This window comes from Harmonia axyridis, chromosome 5, assembly GCF_914767665.1.
Source record: "Harmonia axyridis chromosome 5, icHarAxyr1.1, whole genome shotgun sequence".
NCBI lineage: Eukaryota > Metazoa > Arthropoda > Insecta > Coleoptera > Coccinellidae > Harmonia > Harmonia axyridis.
Window position 1 is genome coordinate 38,590,819 of NC_059505.1, and position 21,783 is coordinate 38,612,601.

The following is a 21,783-nucleotide window of genomic DNA, read 5'->3' on the forward strand; positions in this document are numbered from 1 at the left end:
TCACTTTCCATTCGAATTTGCATATAAAATGATAATCTCTTCTGAAAACATAGGAGAAGTTACCAGAGGAAGCTAAAAAAATTCAATAGTAACCCCAAAATCATAAACAACTCGAAATCCCACATTTCCCTGAAATTTTTCCACAGCGGCAACACCGCCGGGTTTCTTGGTCCTTCGAGGCGGATCAAGCGGACGCTCGCCACCTAGCGGTCAATCTCGAAGCTATTCGTCCGATCGACACGCTGAATGCTCCTATCTCGCGAATGAAACGGTTTATTGGAAGAGCGGAACGCTTTACAAGCTTGCCTCGCGCGCCGATCAAAGATGTCGCTCCAATAGGCCGAGCTTCGGGTTCAAAATGGCAACAAACAGTGTTTGACTACCTGTGAAACCCGCTGTATGTTTTCCTCGTTCTTTAAGTTTTTCCCATTTTCCGCACCTGGAAAAGCAAAGTTCGGTATGTGGACGGTTTGGACTCTGAAACTGAGTTGAAAACCATCGATTTTGTATGTTTTAATTCAGGATTTTGTGTTTGGAGTCATTGCACCTGCTAATTGGAAGTCAGCTAAGGGAAGGGATCAAAAAGTACAGGTAAGACGTGAGAGCTATTGATGATATCGATGAATGATATTATATTCTATCGTTTTTTTTTTTATGGAGAAGGACGTATTGTGTTTTTATTATTGGGTTTTGTTAGGGAGAGAGGGATACTTCTTGTTTACCGATGCAAAAAAGGCTCGAAGGCCTGTAATTTTTCACGATCTCTTGCTCAACAACAGAGAAACTGTCTTAGTATGATTTAAACGCATTCTTGACTGGTAAAGCGTCTCTTTAAATACCTGTTAGCAATTTATGACTTCCGTTCAATGCCTTATGAACTTCGTCGTGTTATTATATCAATTTTTTTGCTATCCTCGGCATACGCCTTTTAAATCTTTTTCTATCGCGTTTGATGTTTACACTTATTTCAGGATTTAAATTATTCTTCTAGTCTTTGTGGTTGAAAATTTAATACGGAAGTGCATCTCCAAACGAAGGGTTATTGTTCTATACTGTGAGTCAGATTCATCCCCTATATTTCGATGAGATACAGGGTGGGACTTGGCTACACAATGCCTGTTTGATTGATTTGTTGGAATTATGATAGATTGTTTTGTATCTCCAATTTTTTATCCCCATTATTTTTATCGTGAGTAATTCACAAAATCATTAGAAAAATTGATCGCATCTATGAGCGATCAAAAACAAACATAACTATAGGTACCGGCTAAATTGAGAATGAAAAATTCACACCATCAGATTCACAATAAAATGATGAACCACATAAAATTGTTTTAAGAAAGTAGTTATTTGGAGTAGAATTATAGCTTTACATATATTTTCCAATACCTTGTTTGTCTTTCATATAAAAATTAAAATACTCTTTTTGCTCGGCTTTCTAGATTATCTGTTGCCAAATCTTGTTAATTGGTAGCTAATCAGGCGTCAGTAGACTATCTTTACAAATCTCAAAATTACTTACCGACGTCTCCACAATAATGTATTCACACAATAACAATTTCTTTGTGAAATATACTTACCGTTTTTGTTACTTGATACATTTGTGTATTATGTTCAAGAATAGCCTACTAAAGACATTTAAAAATGATCAAAAAACATATATTTTTGATTATTTGGATTATTGGATCTTCTAGGATATTAAGCCATAACTTATGTAGGTATTTAAATTTTATGAATTTGAAAATTATGGTTGAACCTATGTCTTAATTCTAATACGTGATTGGAATATGTCGAATTGTTCTTTCTGTTGAGTGAACTCATTAATTCTAATCTGAAAAGATCTTCCTGTTGTCCAATATACATATAATTTTTGGCAATCATTACAGGTTAAGTTATATGCAAAAACAATATGACATATTCCAAGCACATATTAATATTACCTAACCAATATTCAAATTATGGCTCAACATTCCTAGAAGCTCTAGAAATAGACAAAATGAAATTGGAAAATTATTGAAACATCAAGTGGAAGTTAACAACTCAGTACTCTTAAATATCTTGCTGTAAGCCATTCATTGTTGGAATTCCCTACCCCAATATTTACCAATATAAGTGAGAGTTTCATCTTGAAAATTTCAGTTATTGAAAATGTGAAATCAAAAAAGCTACTGTGTAGTGAAACAATTGTAATTTATAGAATCAAAAAGTGGAAATGAAATAATTTAATTCCTATTTAACATGTATCCTTTATGTAAGTGATAGAAGAAACTGCTGAAAAGGCAACCTTTCAGCCTGAAACTGCAATGTTCAAAGACTTCACAGAAACCTTCTTTGAGATCACTGAGTCATCAGATTTTACGAGAAAAAATTCTCAGCTCGCGCCATAAAAACCTATTCAGGATCCTCCCCTACAGATTGTACAATAAGAAGCAGCCAACTGATTGCCTTTCTCAATTAAGAGCCTAGCTATAAGTGCGGAAGATGCAGATATTGAACAGAAGCAGAAAGAAAGAACCTCTTGAGCTCTGAAACTCGAGATTTTCAGGTGCTATTTAGCCGTCTGAGAGCCTGATAAAACAACACAGTAACAAAAAGTACACGAATCGCGCTTACATGGAAACAAAGCAGTTTTCGAGTTCTTTTGAACGTATCCCCAACCTTAGTGAAGGGCTAAATTAGGACCAGGACCCAACTCAGGGAGAATCCGAGGCTCGTAAACGACCCACAAAGAACTTTCACACGTTGCCAAGACAGCGTGAAGGTAGATTGGATTTTAATTATATACCTCTGGGGGATTTTTAAGAGGTATACTTGGGATTGTAGTCGGAATCTTCTAATGTGTAATTTGACGCGACTGTTTGGATGGAAGAAGAATTTTATGAGGGTTTTCTGTGGCTGCTATCAAGTCATGTTGGCATTTCATATTTCTGTGTTTGCGTAGCGTTGGGGCGTGATGGAATTTTATGGTTCTGTTGATGGATTTGTTTGAGATTCATTGTTTTCTCTGGCTTTATTCTACTTTATTTGGGAATTATGTTTGTTTCTTACAAACTTTGAATGATTCGAATGGTTTGGCGGCTGAACTTCATGTTTTTAAAGAAAGAAAGGCTTCCTTTTGTTGAATCTTTAACCAAAACAATCTCCAGAATTCCATAAAACTGAAGAACGTTCCAGAGGATTTGATTCCCGAATTTTACACATTCTAAAAATTAAATTCTTTCATTTTGATATGAGATATTAGGCCAATTGAAAAGTCCCTGGTCTGATGCACAGATGGCGGTGCTAGTCCATGTGATTTTTAGTTAGTACCAACCTTCAAACGATACGTTTGAAAATTTGACAGCAGTCCGACCATTAGTTTGTGAGATATTGCGTTTTGAGTATAACTACTTTTGTTGTTTGAAAAGAGATGGAAAAAAAAGAATTTCGTGTGATGATAAAATATTGCTTTTTGAAGGGAAAAAATACAGCTGAATTAAAATCTTGGCTTGATGAAGAGTTTCCGGGGTACGCACCAGGAAAATCAACCATCATTGATTGGTATGCTAAGTTTAAACGTGGTGAAATGAGCATCGAAAACGGCGAACGTAGTGGACGCCCAAACGAGGCTGTCACCGACGAAAAAATATAAAAAGTTCACAAAATAATTTTGATTGACCGTAAAATGAAGTTGATCGAGAAAGCAGACATTGTGAAGATATCATCTGAACGTGTACATCATATCATTCACGAATATTTGTACATGAGGAAGCTGTGTGCGAAATGGATGCCGCGCAAGATCACACTCAAAAGCAACAACGTGTTAATGATTCTGAGCAGTGTTTAAAGCTGTTTAAGTGCAATAAACCTGAGTTTTTGCGTCGATATGTCACAATGGATGAAACATGGCTCAATTATTTCAGTCCGGTGTTCAATCGACAGTTAGCTGAGTGCACTGCACAGGTTATGGCATCAGTATTCTGGGATGCACATTATTGGATCGTTTTAGGGATGAAATCATTAAAAAACATTCGAAGAAAAAAAGGTGCTGTTTCATCAATACAATACGCCGTGTCACCAATCAATGAAAACAATGGCAAAATTGCATGAATTCTGCTTCGAATTGCATCTGCATCCTCCGTATTCGCCAGATCTGTCCTCCATCGACTTTTTCCTGTTCCTGCGAAAGAATGCTCGCTGGAAAGAAATTTAGCGCCAATGAAGAAGTAATCGCCGAAACTGAGGCCTATTTTGAAACGAAAGACAAATCGTACTACAAAAATGGTATCCAAAAGTTGGAAGATCGTTGTATCGTCCTCGAAGGCAACTATGTTGAAAATAAAATCGAATTTTGCCAAAAATATGTGTTTTACTATGGTAGACCGGGGACTTTTCAATTGGTCTGTTATGTTTTTTCTTTCACGTGTCGAGCGTGTAAAAAATGATTTTTGCCGACCCTTTCCTGAAATATTATTTTCAAGTTTTCGTTCCTTAATTTAATTATCTCCAATTTCAATCTGTCGAATACCCCGAATCCTTCTAGACGCATGAAGTCGATGGAATTTCGAATAATTAAGGTTCCCGAGCCTTCTAAGATCACGCAACATCTCAGACAACACGAATTTACAATTAAATAAGTTGAGAAAAACCAGTCCGGTCAATCGGCGTCACACGAAACGCCTTCTGTTATTTTTCGGTGTTCAAAGTTATAACGCGTCCCATGTTGTGCAATGAGGGAAATATCGATCGCCCCCCCTAGCATGTGGCGTACAAATAAGGGTTGTTTCTGAACAGGATCGTAACGGAACTCATTCACTCCGAATTCTGTGAATTTAATAGAATTTATGATATCATTTCTATGATGATACTTTATGTTCTATGTAAGATGCATAGAATACCTGGTGTGTCTACTTATACCAGTAAAACTTTTAGACAAAACGGAAGATTTTTCGGATTTATACCTACTTGATTTCGAGGGATCGCGGGCTTTTCAGATGGCGCATTTGACATTTCTCTCAATTCTCGACACTTGTGAACCAAGGGCGTAGATCTTTTTTTTCTTGGGAGGGATAATAGAAAAAAAAATTTTTGACGACAACTTTTATTCATATCTGTAATGTTAGAAAAAAAAGTTTGATAATGAAGTTTGAACCAAATTACTCGAAATAATTTTTGTTGTTACTAATTCGGTTGTTCTTACCTTGTTCTCAAATAAGAGTTACGAAGAAAAATGAGAAATTACTTGGATAATTTTGAGAAAAAAAAGTTTCATGAATATGAGCCCACAAACGCTTTGCTTTCAATATACAGGTTGTTTCTAGTGTGTCGTACAGTTTATCAAATATTTATTAATCTTCACTACAGATTAGGTAAATAAATACCAAAACTTAAAATTAATGTATTCATTAGAGCTTACTAGCTGGACCTTTATAATAATTTGGATTTTCCTGAGGATTACTAGAGATTTTTTCTCGAAATCGATAGCAGATACGACAAAACTATAACAAACCAAAAAGTGTAGTACTGGACCAGAGTTTTTTTTCTACATTTTTCTAAACTAACAGCCATTCACCAAAATATAGTTTTGGAGGAAGGAAGCAGGCATCTTTCCAGAAAATATATCACCCTGTAGATTTGCATTCAAAATTAGCATATCACATGGTGGAAACTTCAAACTGGAATATCTATGGCCAATTCATATTAAATATCTTGTGAAGGGAAGGTTATACGAGAAAAAAACTTAAACTTCAACACATGTATCTCAAAACAAAATGTTTGGGGACCCATTTTATAGGACTTTTTTTCTTAAAATGATCCGGAAATCTGTCATTTTCATTTGTATCTCTAATTTAGGAACACCGTGTAATTCCCCCAGTATCCCCCTATTTCTACGCTCTTGTCGTGAACTTTGAGTATAGAACAATAATATTTTATATTCTATGGTCTGTCATTATATTCCATTCATTTGAGTAAAAATTCGATATGAACTGAATTGTAATTCATTGTGAATGTTTGCAGTGTCTAAAATCAGTATTTCCTTTTTAAACGGCACCAGGCAGATGCGGGAATTCGAAAAATTTTAAAGAGCGCCACCTTACAGCACTCTGGTGAAGCAGACCACCAAAGCAACAGGTGGGTCTCTCGAAAAGTCTGAAACAAAATCGAATCAGTAAACACACCAGGTATTCTATGCATCTTAGTTCTGATTATTCATGACATTTTAGTATACGCGTTTCTTCTATGAAGCTGTCGTGTTCATCGAGGCTTGGAATTGTAATTGATGAGATTAATAACTAAGCGCCGGGTGGTTGACTCAATTATCACATAATTTCATGCTTTAACAGCTTGGTTTATTCATACATAAGAGCGTGGAATTTAATAAACGTAAATAAATCGTAGTAGGTATTGCTAGATCTACGTTTGACATTCCCGAAATCCTTGACATTTCATTCTATGTTCTGGACATAAAAGGTTTTATTCGATTCGCATCGTGGATTCCGTAAGCTTTCTCGATTTTATTTCCCGTTTCGGCGAAATCGTAAAAGAAATTACCTCTTCAATATTTGAATGTCAGCATAGAGTCAACGACTGGATTATGTCTCTATATAACTACATAATGCTATCTCTGTCTTTCCGACTCGCTCATCAAGCAACCTGATTTTGTTAATCTGGTCTTTCTCTCACCACAAGAAAACCCGTCGGTTAGATCTTCCATGCTCCAATTTCTAACGAAAGCGATGCTGATGGTCGAGACCCGACCACAAAAATTTCTGTGGTGTATTGGTCCGAAAAACTGTGATGCTCGAGTTGAGAAGGATTGTTCTGCACCACCGGGATCAAATAGATCAAAACCGTAACGATCACTATAGTAATGAAGTGCAAAGGTAGTTTGTATAAAACTTTATTTCTATGACAATCAATAACCGTACAAGACGCATAGAATAATGCATAAATCTATGCATCTCACGATTAACATTTCTCTGATTTGTCACACGGTCTCACAGCAGTTTTCTCGATGGATCACGGTAGTTTTTCATAATGGAAGGCTGTAGCTGCCATACTGCTAGGAAGTTTATTAACCTGCGAAGGTTACAAGGTTGCTATTGGCCATTTGTTGTTTCAGCGGTATCTTTCATCTCTGCTATATTATTTGCTGTAAATTGCGATATGATACCGTTCTGTCCGGTAATTTTGGAGCAACTGCACAATTCCACGGTTGATTAATTTTTTTCTTCGGTATTTCATTAGATAAGCGCGAAACTCACGGAATTTCGAATGAAATACATCCATTTTAAGATTATTCACCGCAAAAAAGGACATATTTAAATTCTATGCATATTTGGGTACATTAACCTCAGTACTGATTATTCATTTCTATGTTCAAGTAACGTTGACAATTCCATAGAAACGCATAACTTTGGCTAGGAGTACTGACCCGTTCGCAGAGTCGTTATTGTTGAATTTCGGATGAAATTTATTCATTTCAGCACTTTCCCACGAGGTGAGGAGGAAATAATTAAAATGTGTGCATTTGAGCATGGTGACCTTGACAGCTAGTTCAGTATTCATGTCTATGTTCCACGGTAATAAATTTTCGATGAAAATTCCATAGAAATGAATCTTCAGTTTGTTGTAGGCACTTAACCAATCACAGAACTTTCAGTGGTTTTCACTACGTTATCATTATTTATTTAACTGAAAATTGCAGGGTAATTTGAAGCAACCATAGAGTTACTAGTTTTCAAGGTGACCTGCCTTCTTCTGAGCAAAAGAAATTTGAGATGTGTTATTACGTATCTCATTCTGGGATTATGAAGCAGGTTGCAGATGTTAGCTGAATTATTTCCATTTCAGACTTTTTTCGTACAAAAAGGAGTATACAGGGTGGGTCACGGTCGATTGTGCACTATAGACTTTATGGAGAACAGAAAGTACGATACGAAACAGGTTGTTTAAAATCACAGGCTTCAAAAGGACAACTAAAATGATTAAAAGTGCGTTTTTTCAAATAGAATGACCTGCATACTCGCCTGCATATCACCTGTATTCAACGAAATGAAATTTCCATTAAGATGTTTTAGATATTCTTGAAATGTCATAGAACTTATAAATTATGATAATTTGACAATCAGCACCGATTGTATTGTTGAATTTATCAAGAAATATTTAATTGATAGACGATTCAAATGCAAAGCAATAATTTCAAAAATGAAACACTGTATATTTTATTTATAATTGCGTATGATAACTGTAACAGTCAGTTGAATATCCATTTCTATGTTTAATCGATTCTTCAATCGATTACAGAATTCTAATTCATATTTCTGGCCGGACCACAGAGCTCTCGCCAATATCTTTTCAACCTCTCATCTTTATTTTTTTATTACAACGAATAAAATTCGAACGAGAAGAAATTCGAGGCGTTTTATCACCGATGAGATTTCTGAATAACAAAGGGCTCCAATTTCAGGCAGAAATACAATCACTACACGGTTTATAATTCCCAACATCCGAGCACGGTCACCTTGACAGCTAATTAACAATTCAATTCTATGTTTCGCCATAATGTTTTATAGTCGACTACTCCATAGAAATGTAATTTCAACTCGGACCAGTGACCCGATCACAGAGCTCGAATCCCGCAATTTCGCCAGGTTTATGGTCCAGCGATGCTGTACACAAGCTTCGATAAGATCGGATCGGGACAGAATTTATTCCATTGGTTCTCTAGCAACACCAGTTTGCCGTTAGTTGTGCACGCTTCGAACGATCGCGGTTTTTTTTACCGGCTTCTATGCATTCTAATTCACGCGCGTAAAGAATCGTAGAAATGAAATGTTTTATGTATAGGCTAAGGTCGGACGGGGCCCGCCCGTCTCCCACCTCTGTGGTTCGATCTAGGATTGCGTTCGGAAACTGGAAGATCAAGAACGCTGAGAGGATGTACTATTTCTATTCGTTGGATTTTACACTCGATCGGGCAGGTACAGGTGCTTGAAAGGTAGATGGTCGATTATTGAAATTGCCTTGCCGGATGATTGCTTCAGGTAGGAATGAATCGGATCTCTAACGATTTGGGCTCGTGTGTAGAGAGTGATTTATTAGATGACATTTGGGAAGAAGAAGATGTATTACTTTTAACCAAAACTGATTGCCACATAATATTTTCGACAGCTAATTAACGTTGGGTTTATAACATTACAGGCATTAAAAGGAATGTTTTCATCGAAAAAATAGAAATAGATAGATAACAGTTATTTCTCTATTTCAGTATCGTAATGAGTTCATTACAGTACTAGAAACAGTGCTGTAATGAACTCATTACAGCATTATTTTCAGTTGAATTTTTCGTTTTGTTGTTGTTTACACTGACTTCCGATCCTATTAAATTTCAACACAATTTCAATTGTCAATTTAATATAATTTGGATATAGTGAAATGATTTTCATCATAATTCGCACTTTCTCTTAATTCTGATGATGCTGAACCGATTTCGTCAGACAAAATTCACGAATTTAATGCGTTATTATAAATTATTTCAAAATTCGATACGTACGGCTCAAATTCAAATTCCATAATCTTTCAATTTTCGTAACAGTCACACCAACTGCCAAGAAACAATAAAAAAGTCACTAGTATAATCTGAATTTTGGATTGAATTTCGACAATATTACAAAAAACTCGACTGAAATAGGAAAAAAAAAGTCTAATACTCGTTGCAGAAGGCAATTCCAACAATCATGCGTTCGAAAACTTGCTCCTTATACTATTATAATACAAGTGCAGAAGGCATTGTATACATGTATACATGCCATTAGTTCAAAATTCACAAACGATCCACGTATAGTGGCTAGGTTTTGAATGAACGAGTGTTAAAATGAGTCTTCTGTACGAGTATGAATCTTTTTCTCTAATTCATTGAGGATTTATAAAAATTAATGGAATCTATATTATACAACAATTGAATCAAAAATCACAAAATTAAATATCTTAAAAAAAACACAACCCTTGCAAAATGTTCCAAAACTCAACCTAACCCATATGTTCTACTCAAACTATGTAAATTACATAGAAAATCAATGTTGATATCACACTTATCAGCTATCATATTAAATTTGCTACACATATTGTGAATAAGTGACTCAAATTTGTTCTTTCCGGAGGATACTCAGCATCCTGTTTTCGAACCAAGAAAAAATTTCTTCTGAACAGCTTCCAGTCGATATATATGGCATTTATAAATAGGTCCCCTTATCACACTGGCGTACTTGAGTCTACTCCTGATAATTGAATTAAACAATGACAGATAAGTGTAAACGCATAAAAAGCGAAAGAATGAAACCATACAACTTGCAAACTGATGAAACTATTATGATATAAGTAAGGCAAGATTGTGCACCTCTGATATTACAAATATTACACCCAAGTCTCTAGTCTACGAAGTAGACTAGAGACTCAAATATGATTACAAAATTGAGGGTAATGTATGGAATCGTCTTACGTAGAGTCTACGTAAGACGATTCAATACATTACCCTCAATTTTGTAATCATATTTGAGTATTGCTTTCCTCCGAGTAAAACACACAATATGACACTTATTGATATTCAAAGCTAAATAGTTATGATGACACCATGAGCCTGTAATATGATCTAAGGCCTGTTTGTAAAATAGCACAATCATGATCATTATCGATTTTTTAATATAATTTCAAGTCATCCTTAAACCTTGATCCAGGAACTTTGATTTCATCCATTGATAATAAAGAACAAGAACAAAATGGGTCCCAAATTCGAGCCCTGTGGGACACCAGATGAAGCAATGAATTGGCTAGAACGATTAATGTAATGATGAAGTCGAGTTTTTGATACGAAATCCAAATAAGATATTCGAAAATTCATAACTTAAAAATTATGCAAGCTAGAAAATTGATATAAAATGTTGTATTCACCGTTGCAAGCTCGTTTTCCATATAATGGTAATATGTTTCAGAGACATGATTTTCCAATTTGGTTTCTCGATTTTTTCGCCTTGAAAACTAATGGATTTTTCTATTCGATATTAGAATTGTAACTCATTCCAAACGTAAAGCCGGCTTTAAATTCAATTCCTGGTAATTTTTGGCCGAAGTACAAAAATTACAGTTTTGAAGCAGTTATAGAAAGAAATTAGGCATTTTATATTTTTTTTCCAAAGAGAGTAAAATCAAGAACGAAATTCCTCTTATTCTTTTATGTATACCATTCAAGGAATGTTTTCATGGAATTTAAATCCTCACAAGAGCCGTTTTCGATTGTCATTGGCAGTAACCAAATAAATCAAGGCCAATCTCCCAAAACGCACATAACATGTTGAATTCAAAATGTAAGAATTCCAATTTACATATCATACAACCGTGTAACAGAATTCTTATCTTACGATTCAATTAATGCAGTAGATTCGACGGAATGTTAATGAATCTTTTCGCATAACAGGTACAGAGACACTCTGTAGCTAAAGTTGCTACCAACTTTACGATTACCACATTGAAGAGGACGCAGAAAATAACGAATGATAATTATTAGAAAAACTTAATAATGTTTCCATACAATACAAGAAGATATTTTAAATAAATAAGTTAACTTAAACATCGATATATAAAATACAAAAAAATTCGAAACGATGCTGAACAGGATTATTGCACATATCTATTCACCTTTTGCAATTTTCCTCCATTCGTTGATCTGACTCATGACATAAAGACCAGGTGTCACCCAAATAGTAACCATTAGGGTACCAAGGATGGCTCTTTCCACTTTCGATATACGATGTCTAGCTCTGTACCCATGGATGGTTTTCCATCTAACCTGGTTGAAATGAGTAGGAATATTTCCCTGTGGTACTCTGCGACTAAGGAAATTGAATATGTTCATTCTGCTTCGTATTTTACTTAAATGACATTAGGTATCTGTCTAACAGTTATTTTCATGGTGGAGATTTCTATGTACCTAAGACACTTCTATGATTCAAGCAAAGAAGTCAATACGCATAGACAGTAGTAAAGGTTTATTTGAAAGTTAGCAATGTCAGAAGATTCATAGAATTGCATATCCCCCCCCATGAAATGATTTAAGATATATAAAGGGTGTTTTTTTAGAGCTATAGAACTTTAAATTACAATAAAACAACGATAGATTATTCGATTGACATGAATTTTATTTATCCGCAAGATAATCTTGTGGCATTACATTTTAAATATGATTTCTGGCATATGACCGCCACGGCTGTCTCGGATGTAGTGCAATCTGGACGTCCAATTTTCGATGGACTTTTCCAACATTTGTGGCCTTATATCGGCAATAACACGGCGAATGTTGCCTTCCAAATGGTCAAGGGTTTGTGGCTTATCCGCATAGACCAATCACTTTACATAGCCCCACAGAAAGTAGTCTAGCAGTGTTAAATCACAAGATCTTGGAGGCCAATTCACAGGTCCAAAACGTGAAATTAGGCAGTCACCAAACGTGTCTTTCAATAAATCGATTGTGGCACGAGCTGTGTGACATGTTGCGCCGTCTTGTTGGAACCACAGCTCCTGAACATCATGGTTGTACAATTCAGGAATGAAAAAGTTAGTAATCATGGCTCTATACCGATCACCATTGACTGTAACGTTCTGGCCATCATCGTTTTTGAAGAAGTACGGACCAATGATTCCACCAGCCCATTAAGCGCACCAAACAGTCAGTTTTTCTGGATGTAACGGTGTTTCGACATACACTTGAGGATTAGCTTCACTCCAAATGCGGCAGTTTTGTTTGTTGACGTAGCTATTTAACCAGAAGTGCGCTTCATCGCTAATGGACGTAGTGCGCGATACGTATTCCGCACAGAACCATTATTTCGAAATAAAATTGCACTAGTTGCAAGAGTTGTTCAGGCGTGAGCCTATTCATGATTAATTGCCAAACCTAACTGAAAATAAACCACTTGACAGCTGTTAAATCGGTCGCCATCGCGAACAGTAATGCCAACTTAAAGTTATATACCTCGAAAAAAAACACCCCTTATTTTCGGTTTTAACTTCATATTCAACCAAACTTTTTTTTACAGTGGCTACAGCATCCCGGGAAGAGTTCGGAAAGATGTACAGAAGGCTGAATTATGCTAAAACCACCTCTCGGAACATACAAATCTTTCATGGGTAGATTGAGCCCCTTCTTCTTATTTTTACTTTACTTTGGACACTGCACAGCCTACTTCCTACTAGTAGACAACACCCTAAATCCTGGAGATACCATCTTCAATTCCTCCGTCTATAGGCTCGGTTCTGAACGTCGCTATGAGCTCAATATCAAGAAATCAGCACACTTTGTGGGGTCCTTGATGAAGGTGGATCCCAAAACTGGCGAACTGAAGCTGAGGGAGGTGCTGAGTTGTGATGAAGTTTATTACCCTAGTTTATTCACTGTACATATTGATTCAACTTCAAAAAGACTCACGGATATAGATTATTATAGTTTACCAATTCGTATATTCATCGTTGGAGACCGTTGTGACCGGTATGAAGAAGAAGAAGACGATGGATATCTCTATGACAGCTTTAGAAGGAGGAGGAGGAGCGTTCCGCTGAATCCTTTCATGCACAACCTCCATCAGTCTGTCAAGAATCGAATAACTGAGGCCAAGCAATGGATTTCTGAAACTTACGCTTCCTTTGCTATCCCCACATCAGGAAAATGGAGGAAGATTTGCCTGAAGAAATCCCAGTTTGTCAACTCTATAAGGGCGTTCATACCAAAAACCATAAGCGATTATTGCAACGTAACCTTCCATTATGTCAACGATGACAGGTTTATGATCGAGCACAGCCAAGGTGATCTTGTAGCTAGTAGGGATGTTTGCCTGGTTGAGCCTATGTGGAAAGTCACCATTCTCTTTTCCACATATTGCCACGATGTGAGGGTGGTAAACACAGAACATCGACTGAAAGTTGTCTACCATCATCAGGTCTTCAATGATTCCGATATAGCCAGGAGAGTTCGTAGAGAGTTGAGGAATCAATCGCCTTTCTTCGAACTTCACCTGTATATCGCGAGTGTTTTGGAGGAATGCGAACCAGGTAGGTGAAAAATTCGAAATATATGGTTGACAACCTTCAATTATATGGAATAGTTCATTTATATAGGCGTACAACTTTGCTTCCACCGTTTTTTTCCCGAAATTCAAAGCTTTATTGTGAAAACTGGTTATACACTTAAGATTAAAAGTATTGTCCATCGTAATGAACCCATTTTTCATCTCCAGTCACAAAAGATGCAAAAATCACTTCCGTCTTCGCCTTGCAAGCAGCTGTTCACAAGCAAATAAACGTCGTTCAACATCTCTCGGCTTCAACTCGTACGGCACCCAATTTACTTGTTTCTGAATCATTCTCACGACCTTGCGTTTTGAAATTGCCTGTTGCGTTACTCCCAATGATCCTGCCAATTCTTGTTGCGTTTGATACGAGTTTTGATCAAATAATGCCTTCAATTCTGTATCTTTTAACACCTTCTCTCTTCCAAAATCACCGTTCTTGAAGCGTTGAAACCACTGTGGGCAGATTCTTTGACTAATAGCGGCGTCACCATAGGTATTTTAGAGGATTTGACGAGCTTCAGCCGCAGATTTCTTCATATTAAAGCAGAAAATCAAAACCTCCCGCAAATGACGAGAATTTGGCCCGTAAGCTGTTTAATCCAAAATAACTTTATAATGTAAACACAAATCGACTAATATTTCGATGGCGTTATGTTTACAAACACGTAAGTTTAGTTTATGACATCTACGATCTATTTATTTCGACTACCACTTACCGCTACAGTCATCTATTGCAAAACGGTGGAAGCAAAGTTGTACATCATTTGAAGCAGTAATTGAAAGCTCTCAACATTAACTCTAGCCTGAAATCACCTTATCACGAATTGTATTCTCCTTGAAGGTGTCGTGGTTACAACAGTCAAGGCCAGGGATCCAGAAAACAGCCCAATCACCTACTCTATGACCAGTTTATTAGACTCCAGAACCCAGTCGATGTTCGACATCGACTCAAAGACAGGAGTCGTCACCACCAAAGTAAAACTCGACAGAGAACTTGTCGATGTCCACTATTTCAGAGTAACGGCCACAGACGACAGTTTTCCTCCAAGATCTGGCACTACTATGCTCCAAATCAACGTTCTAGATGCCAACGACCACTCTCCTGTCTTTGAAATGACCGAATACGATGCTAGCATCAAAGAAAGCGTTAGTATCGGATCTACTGTTATAACCTTGAAAGCCACAGACCAAGATGTGGGCAAAAACGCTGACGTAGAGTACGCCATAGAAAGTATAAATGGAGGGGGTCTATCCTCGGAAGAAGAAGACAACAAGGCGTTCAAGATTGATGGAAAAACTGGGGTTATAACTACTAGGAGCAATCTAGACCGTGAAAGTACCGAAGTTTACACCCTTTTGGTTAGCGCTACAGATTCTGCCAATCCTCAATCAGCTAGAAAGTCATCCACTGCCACCGTGATCATACATATCTTAGATGATAATGATAACTATCCCCAGTTTTCTGAGAAGACTTATACGGTTTCCATTGATGAAGATATAAACTGGGTATCTAACCCTGTCATCCTGCATATCAAGTAAGTATCGATTTTAATTGGTGGCCAAACAAACACCCTCTTCAATATGAGTATGGGACCTAACCAAATTCCATCGATAAATTTCTGTCGGATATTCTAAATCAATTTTCCCATATTCACCCTCTATGTCCCCAGGGCAACAGATGCGGACCAAGGGAATAACGCCGCCATTAGATACGCCATTACAAGCGGAAACACCCAATCACAATTTGCCATCGACAGCTTAACAGGAGATATTTCTCTTGTGAAACCCCTGGACTACGAAACCATACGAAGTTACCGACTAACCGTAAGAGCTCAAGATGGGGGAAGCCCAGCCAGATCCAATTCCACCCAGGTTTTAATCAACGTGAGTAGAGAGTATTTAATGGAACCAGATACCCGAATTATCGAACAACCCCTCTTTAGACTAATTATCTGACCCGGATATCGCATTTTTCTGTGGTTCATGACAAATGGGTGCGTTCGAGAAGTGACAGATACTAATGGATGGTTGTTTTTCAGGTTAGGGATGTCAACGACAATGCTCCCCGTTTCTACACTTCGTTATTTCAAGAGAGCGTCTCTGAAAATGTTCCGAAAGGCTATAGCATAGTTAAAATCCAAGCTTATGATGGTGACGAAGGGCCTAATGCTGAAATTAAATATACCATGTCAGAAAGGGATGCTAGTGGAGGAAGTACCAAAGATCTACCGATAGCCATAGATGACCATACTGGTTGGATTTACACAACGAAGGAACTTGATAGGGAGGACAGGGCTAAGTTCATGTTTCAGGTAAAAGCGAATTTAACTTAAGATATTCATAATACTCATAATTCCGAGACTAGGTGATTTTCCATCAAATAGTTTTGAATTTTACCGTCATTTTAATTGTTAGTTTAGGTTGAGCTATGAGGGAACACGACCAACCGAAATTTATGTATTTTTACAGGTTTTCGCAACGGACCAAGGCAAACCACCCCAATCTGCAAGCGCTAGCGTCATAATATCAGTTCAAGACGTCAATGACAACGATCCAACCTTCGAGCCTAAGATATACGAAGCTGTGGTTGCCGAAGATGATCCCCCAGGTACTCCTGTCACCACAGTGTCTGCAACTGACGCAGACGAGGACACTCGTCTTCACTACGAATTGACGAACGGCAATGTGCGAGGCAGGTTCGCCATAACCTCACAAAACGGCAGAGGCGTCATCACCATAGCCCAGCCCCTGGACTACAAGCAAGAGAAGAAGTACATATTAACAGTCACTGCTACAGACTCTGGAGGACGAAGCGACACTGCCACAGTTTACGTCAACATTACAGACGCCAACAATTTCGCTCCAGTTTTCGAGAACGCACCGTACACTGCTAGCGTAAGTCTATTCTGTGATTGCTTGGAACAACTAACCCAAAAAAAGTTTGAACCATAGAACAATTTGTTCTTCAAATGACCTTCACAATTCATTCTCAGGTTTTCGAAGACGCTCCGATCGGCACTACAGTCTTGGTGGTTTCGGCCACTGACAACGATGTAGGATTGAACGCCCAGATAACCTATTCCCTTGCCGAAGGCCTGGGAGATCCTTCAGTCACAGAATTCGCCATCAATCCGCAGACCGGTGCCATAACAACCACGAAAATCCTAGATCGCGAGATCAAGAGTGGTTATCTCCTAACTATAGCGGCCAAAGATGGCGGATCTCCCTCTCTATCCGATACCACGGACGTGGAGATCACTGTGACAGATGTCAACGACAACTATCCGGTTTTCAAGCAGTCGTCCTACTCTGGCAGCGTTGCGGAAGACGCTTTAGTGGGTATGTTCCGTTGAGATTGTTTCCAGGTCAGGTTTGGTAACGTTGATTTGTTTTTAGGTACTTCTGTGGTTCAGGTTTCTGCATCTGATGCCGATATTGGACTTAACGGAAAAATACGGTATACACTGAGTGAGAAAGATCAGGAGGAAGGTTCCTTTGTTATCGACCCGACTAGCGGAGTAATCAGAACTAACAAAGGATTGGATAGGGAGTCTGTTGCTGTCTATGAACTGGAGGCATATGCCATAGATAGGGGTTCGCCTACGCTGAGTAGTTCTGTGCCTGTTATCATCAGGATAGAAGATATAAACGATTCACCTCCAGCTTTTGATTCCGACAAGATAACTTTGTACATACCGGAAAATAGTCCAATTGGTAAGGCTTCATCATCTTCCATGATGTTTCTCTTAACACTTAAGTTTACACTTTAATTTGTGTTTTCAATACAACTCAAAAATAGTTTGTGAGTTAACTGATACCTGAATTGAAAAAGGTTCGATTGAATGATATACAAGTTTGGTGAATACATTCGGAAATTGTTTTCCATTATGTTTCTCACTTTCTTAGAAATTATTTTTTCCTACAACTGCTATGAAAAGTAGCGTATTCTCCACAGCTTACTCAATTCCAAAACTATGTATTGCTCATACTGTGGGAAATATTATTCCCCACGGCACTTTGCCAACACCTTGCTTGGTAGACCAATGAAATTGGGCATTTGAGTCGTTTCTATAGAAACGCAATAAATTAGCACATACTGTCAACGAAGGCCATTTTGATTTGAATCAAGTCCATTACTTGAATTATTGAAATTTCTGCAGTTGTAGGAAAAGTATAGTGTGCAACATGTGGAGAAAGTCCTTTTCTCGCTCGTGTGTTTGCGGCACTCGCCTTTCAGGCTGGTGCCACAAACTTCCACACTCGCGAGAAAAGTTGGACTTTCCCCACCTGTGCACAATATACTATTTTTAAATCAGTTGTGTCATGAATTCCTCGGATACAATGGAATGAAATTGTCGTAACCCATCCCATGGATGGAGAGCGAATAATATTCAAGTCGCAACTGTGACCATCCCCACTTAGCCATTTAAAGAGGACACTCGTTTATTCAATTGTATCACGTAGATGTTTTGTTTGATTGTTGCTCTGTTCCACTGGATCATAAGTAGTCTCTGGATTAATCTTGAATATCCTATCTTTCCGAGTGTATTCACCAAACACGTATATTGTTATCAAATAAAACGAGCGAGACGCCTTTGTTTACGCAGGATAGTCAGGTTCAAACATGACCCATGAAATTTTTCATATTTCTATGAAATTATTAAACGAAAAAGATCTAATCCTCCGATTTATGTCCAAGGTTCCACAGTCGGTTCAATCCACGCTAAGGACCCTGACGAAGGCCCCAACGCCATCGTCCAGTACTCCATCATAGGCGGCGAAGACTCCGAGAGTTTCTCCCTCATAACGCGTCCTGGCACCGATAAGGCCGAACTCATCACCATGGTCGAGCTGGACTACGAGAGCCCGAAGAAGAGGTTCGACCTCATTGTCAGAGCTGCCAGTCCCCCATTGAGAAACGACGCCCACGTGGAGATCCTGGTGACGGACGTCAATGACAACGCACCAGTCCTCCACGACTTCTACGTCCTCTTCAACAACTTCAAGGACTACTTCCCATCAGCCCCAATCGGAAGGATACCAGCCTTCGACGCCGACGTCTCCGACAAGCTCTACTACCGGATACTATCCGGCAACAACGCCAACTTGGTTGCCTTGAACGAGACGACCGGGCAGATACAGTTGTCGCCCCAGTTGAACACTAACGTGCCTAAGATCGCCTCTATGGAGGTGTCTGTCTCGGATGGCCTTAACGATGTGAAGGCTATAATGCAGTTGTCCGTTGTGTTGATCACGGAGGAGATGTTGCTGAAGTCTATCACCGTCAGGTTGAACCAGATGACCAAAGAGGCCTTCCTGTCGCCCCTGTTGAATTTTTTTATTGACGGGTTGGCTGCCATCATTCCCTGTCCGAAAGAGAATATTTTTATATTTAGCATCCAGGTAAGATTCAGCTTCAGATTACAGCTCTCCTTCTCCATCCTTGGCTATACTTGACACTTCTTTTCTATTCTGTAACTTAGAGTGCTTTTTAAGGTGGTTAAAAGGCTATTTTCCATTTTTAGGACGACACAGATGTCCAATCAAAAATTTTGAACGTTAGTTTTTCCGTTAGAAGACCAGATGTGCCTAGAGAAGAATTTTACATGCCGCAGTTTCTGCAAGAAAAGGTTTATTTGAATAGAGCAATTTTGGCCAAGTTATCCACCGTACAAGTAAGTCATCAAAAATAAACCAGATTTTTCTTGTTAATAACCGAAATCTACTCGTAGATATTACCCTTCGATGATAATTTGTGTGTGAGGGAACCTTGCTTGAATTTCGAAGAATGCCTAACGGTCTTGAAGTTTGGAAACGTCTCTGACTTCATAAGCAGCGATACTGTTCTGTTTAGGCCTATTTATCCAGTTACAACTTTTACATGCCAATGTCCAGAAGGTTTCACAGGTGGGTTGACTTTGGGAATATAGCTCCATTTGGTGTATTATGATAAGTTGTTAGTTGGCTGGAAAAAAGGTTAGATTTATCCTTTTCAGGTTCGAAGGAACATTACTTGTGTGACACCGAGGTGAATCTTTGCTACTCCTCGCCTTGTAAGAACAACGGCACCTGTAAGATCAGAGAAGGCGGTTATACATGTGTTTGTCCAGAAAACTATTCAGGTAGGAACATTTGTCTTTCTGAAAAGTATATAAAACTCTTGACAAACTTCTATAATCCAAGCTTTTACTCCCCAGGTAAAAACTGCGAAATATACACCAAAGAGAAGACTTGCAATGCAGAGTTGTGTAAGGATGACCCAACATGCAACACCAGAAAGACTACCATAGATGATATTTGCGAAGATTGCTCCCTGGAGAACACTGTTGATTTATATACACCGTTTTGCGAATTGAAAAGCAGAAGTTTCGGAAAGAATTCTTTTCTAACGCTACCCAGTTTGAAGCAAAGGCACCGTCTGCATATTAAATTAGGGTAATTATTTGGGATAATCTCCTTCTTGGCTGGTATTTTGATTGTATCCATTTCAGATTTGCCACCCAATCGTTGAATGGTCTCTTGTTGTACAACGGAAGATATAATGAACATCATGACTTTATCGCTTTGGAAATAATCAATGGAAATGTGCAGTTTTCGTTTTCTTTAGGAGATAGGACAACTCAAGTTACAGCGTCTATTCCAGATGGAGTTTCAGATGGAAAATGGCACACAGCCGAGGTGCACTACTTTAACAAGGTGGGTAACAAAGCTGATTCAGTTTATTGGTATATTGAACTTAATACACTGCGCAAAAAAATTAATGCACATTCTGAAAATCTCAATTTTAAAGAAAGTTAACTCTACATTGACTTTATAACTTATTTTTTATTATCTCTCGGGAAGGTTTCGAACGAAACAAGACACATTAAATGGAAGAAAAATTCAGGATTTCACCGAATCTTATGTGAAAGAAGAGAAATAAACAATTTTTAAAATACTGGAATGCTGATAAGTGATTTAATACTTGGTATCCACCCCTTGCGTTAATTACAGCTCGGCAACAACGGCTCATACTCAAAACGAGTGATCTTAAAATGTTCTGATCTAATCCTTCCCAGATTTCTCTGAGTTGGATTCCTAGGTCATTAAGAGTAGTTGGATGATTTTCTGAACTTCTCAGCCTTCTATTGAGGTTGTCCCAAACCTTCTCAATCGGATTGAGATCTGGACTTCTTGCTGGCCATTCCATTCGAGAGACTTCAACCTCTTCAAGGTACTCCTGAACGATGCGCGCACGATGGGGTCTGGCATTATCGTCCATAAAAATGAAATTTTCACCAATGTATGGGGCAAATGGCACTACATGCTCTTCAAGAATGTTCCTTATATACCTATCAGCATTCATAGCTCCATTATCAACGACCACTAGGTCTGTGAAAGCAGTCAAAGATATTCCACCCCATACCATAATCGATCCTCCCCCGAAACCAGTAGTATTCAGGAAATTGCACTGAGCATATCTTTCATGTGGACGTCTGTATACAAGGGAACGTCGATCACAATGGTAGAGGCAGAATCTAGACTCATCTGTGAAGAGAACTCTTTCCCAATCAGCCTCTTCCCAATGGATATGCTCTCTCGCAAAATCCAAACGCGCCCTTCGATGGGCTGGGGTAAGAGCTGGGCCTCTTGCCGCGACACGAGGCCTTAAATCATATTCTCTGAGGCGATTTCTTATTATCTG

At 38.2% G+C, this 21,783-nt stretch overlaps 1 protein-coding gene across 3 annotated transcripts in view; it reads left to right on the forward strand.

Annotated features, from left to right (window-relative positions):
- The first annotated feature begins 77 nt into the window (after positions 1-77).
- LOC123680728 (protocadherin-like wing polarity protein stan) overlaps positions 78-21,783 on the forward strand; it is a 30,250-nt gene continuing 8,544 nt past the window's right edge. For 2 of the 3 annotated variants that reach the window (XM_045618774.1, XM_045618772.1), the window contains exons 1-14: positions 78-591; positions 13,071-14,079; positions 14,941-15,634; positions 15,770-15,983; positions 16,139-16,411; positions 16,569-16,994; positions 17,093-17,438; positions 17,496-17,813; positions 18,799-19,502; positions 19,625-19,774; positions 19,832-20,006; positions 20,081-20,221; positions 20,297-20,534; positions 20,591-20,795. In XM_045618774.1, coding sequence (XP_045474730.1) covers positions 13,122-14,079; positions 14,941-15,634; positions 15,770-15,983; positions 16,139-16,411; positions 16,569-16,994; positions 17,093-17,438; positions 17,496-17,813; positions 18,799-19,502; positions 19,625-19,774; positions 19,832-20,006; positions 20,081-20,221; positions 20,297-20,534; positions 20,591-20,795 — 4,842 coding nt within the window. In that variant the 5' untranslated portion in view covers positions 78-591; positions 13,071-13,121. The remainder of the gene's footprint in view (positions 592-13,070; positions 14,080-14,940; positions 15,635-15,769; positions 15,984-16,138; positions 16,412-16,568; positions 16,995-17,092; positions 17,439-17,495; positions 17,814-18,798; positions 19,503-19,624; positions 19,775-19,831; positions 20,007-20,080; positions 20,222-20,296; positions 20,535-20,590; positions 20,796-21,783) is intronic. The other variant, XM_045618773.1, reaches the window with a different exon arrangement.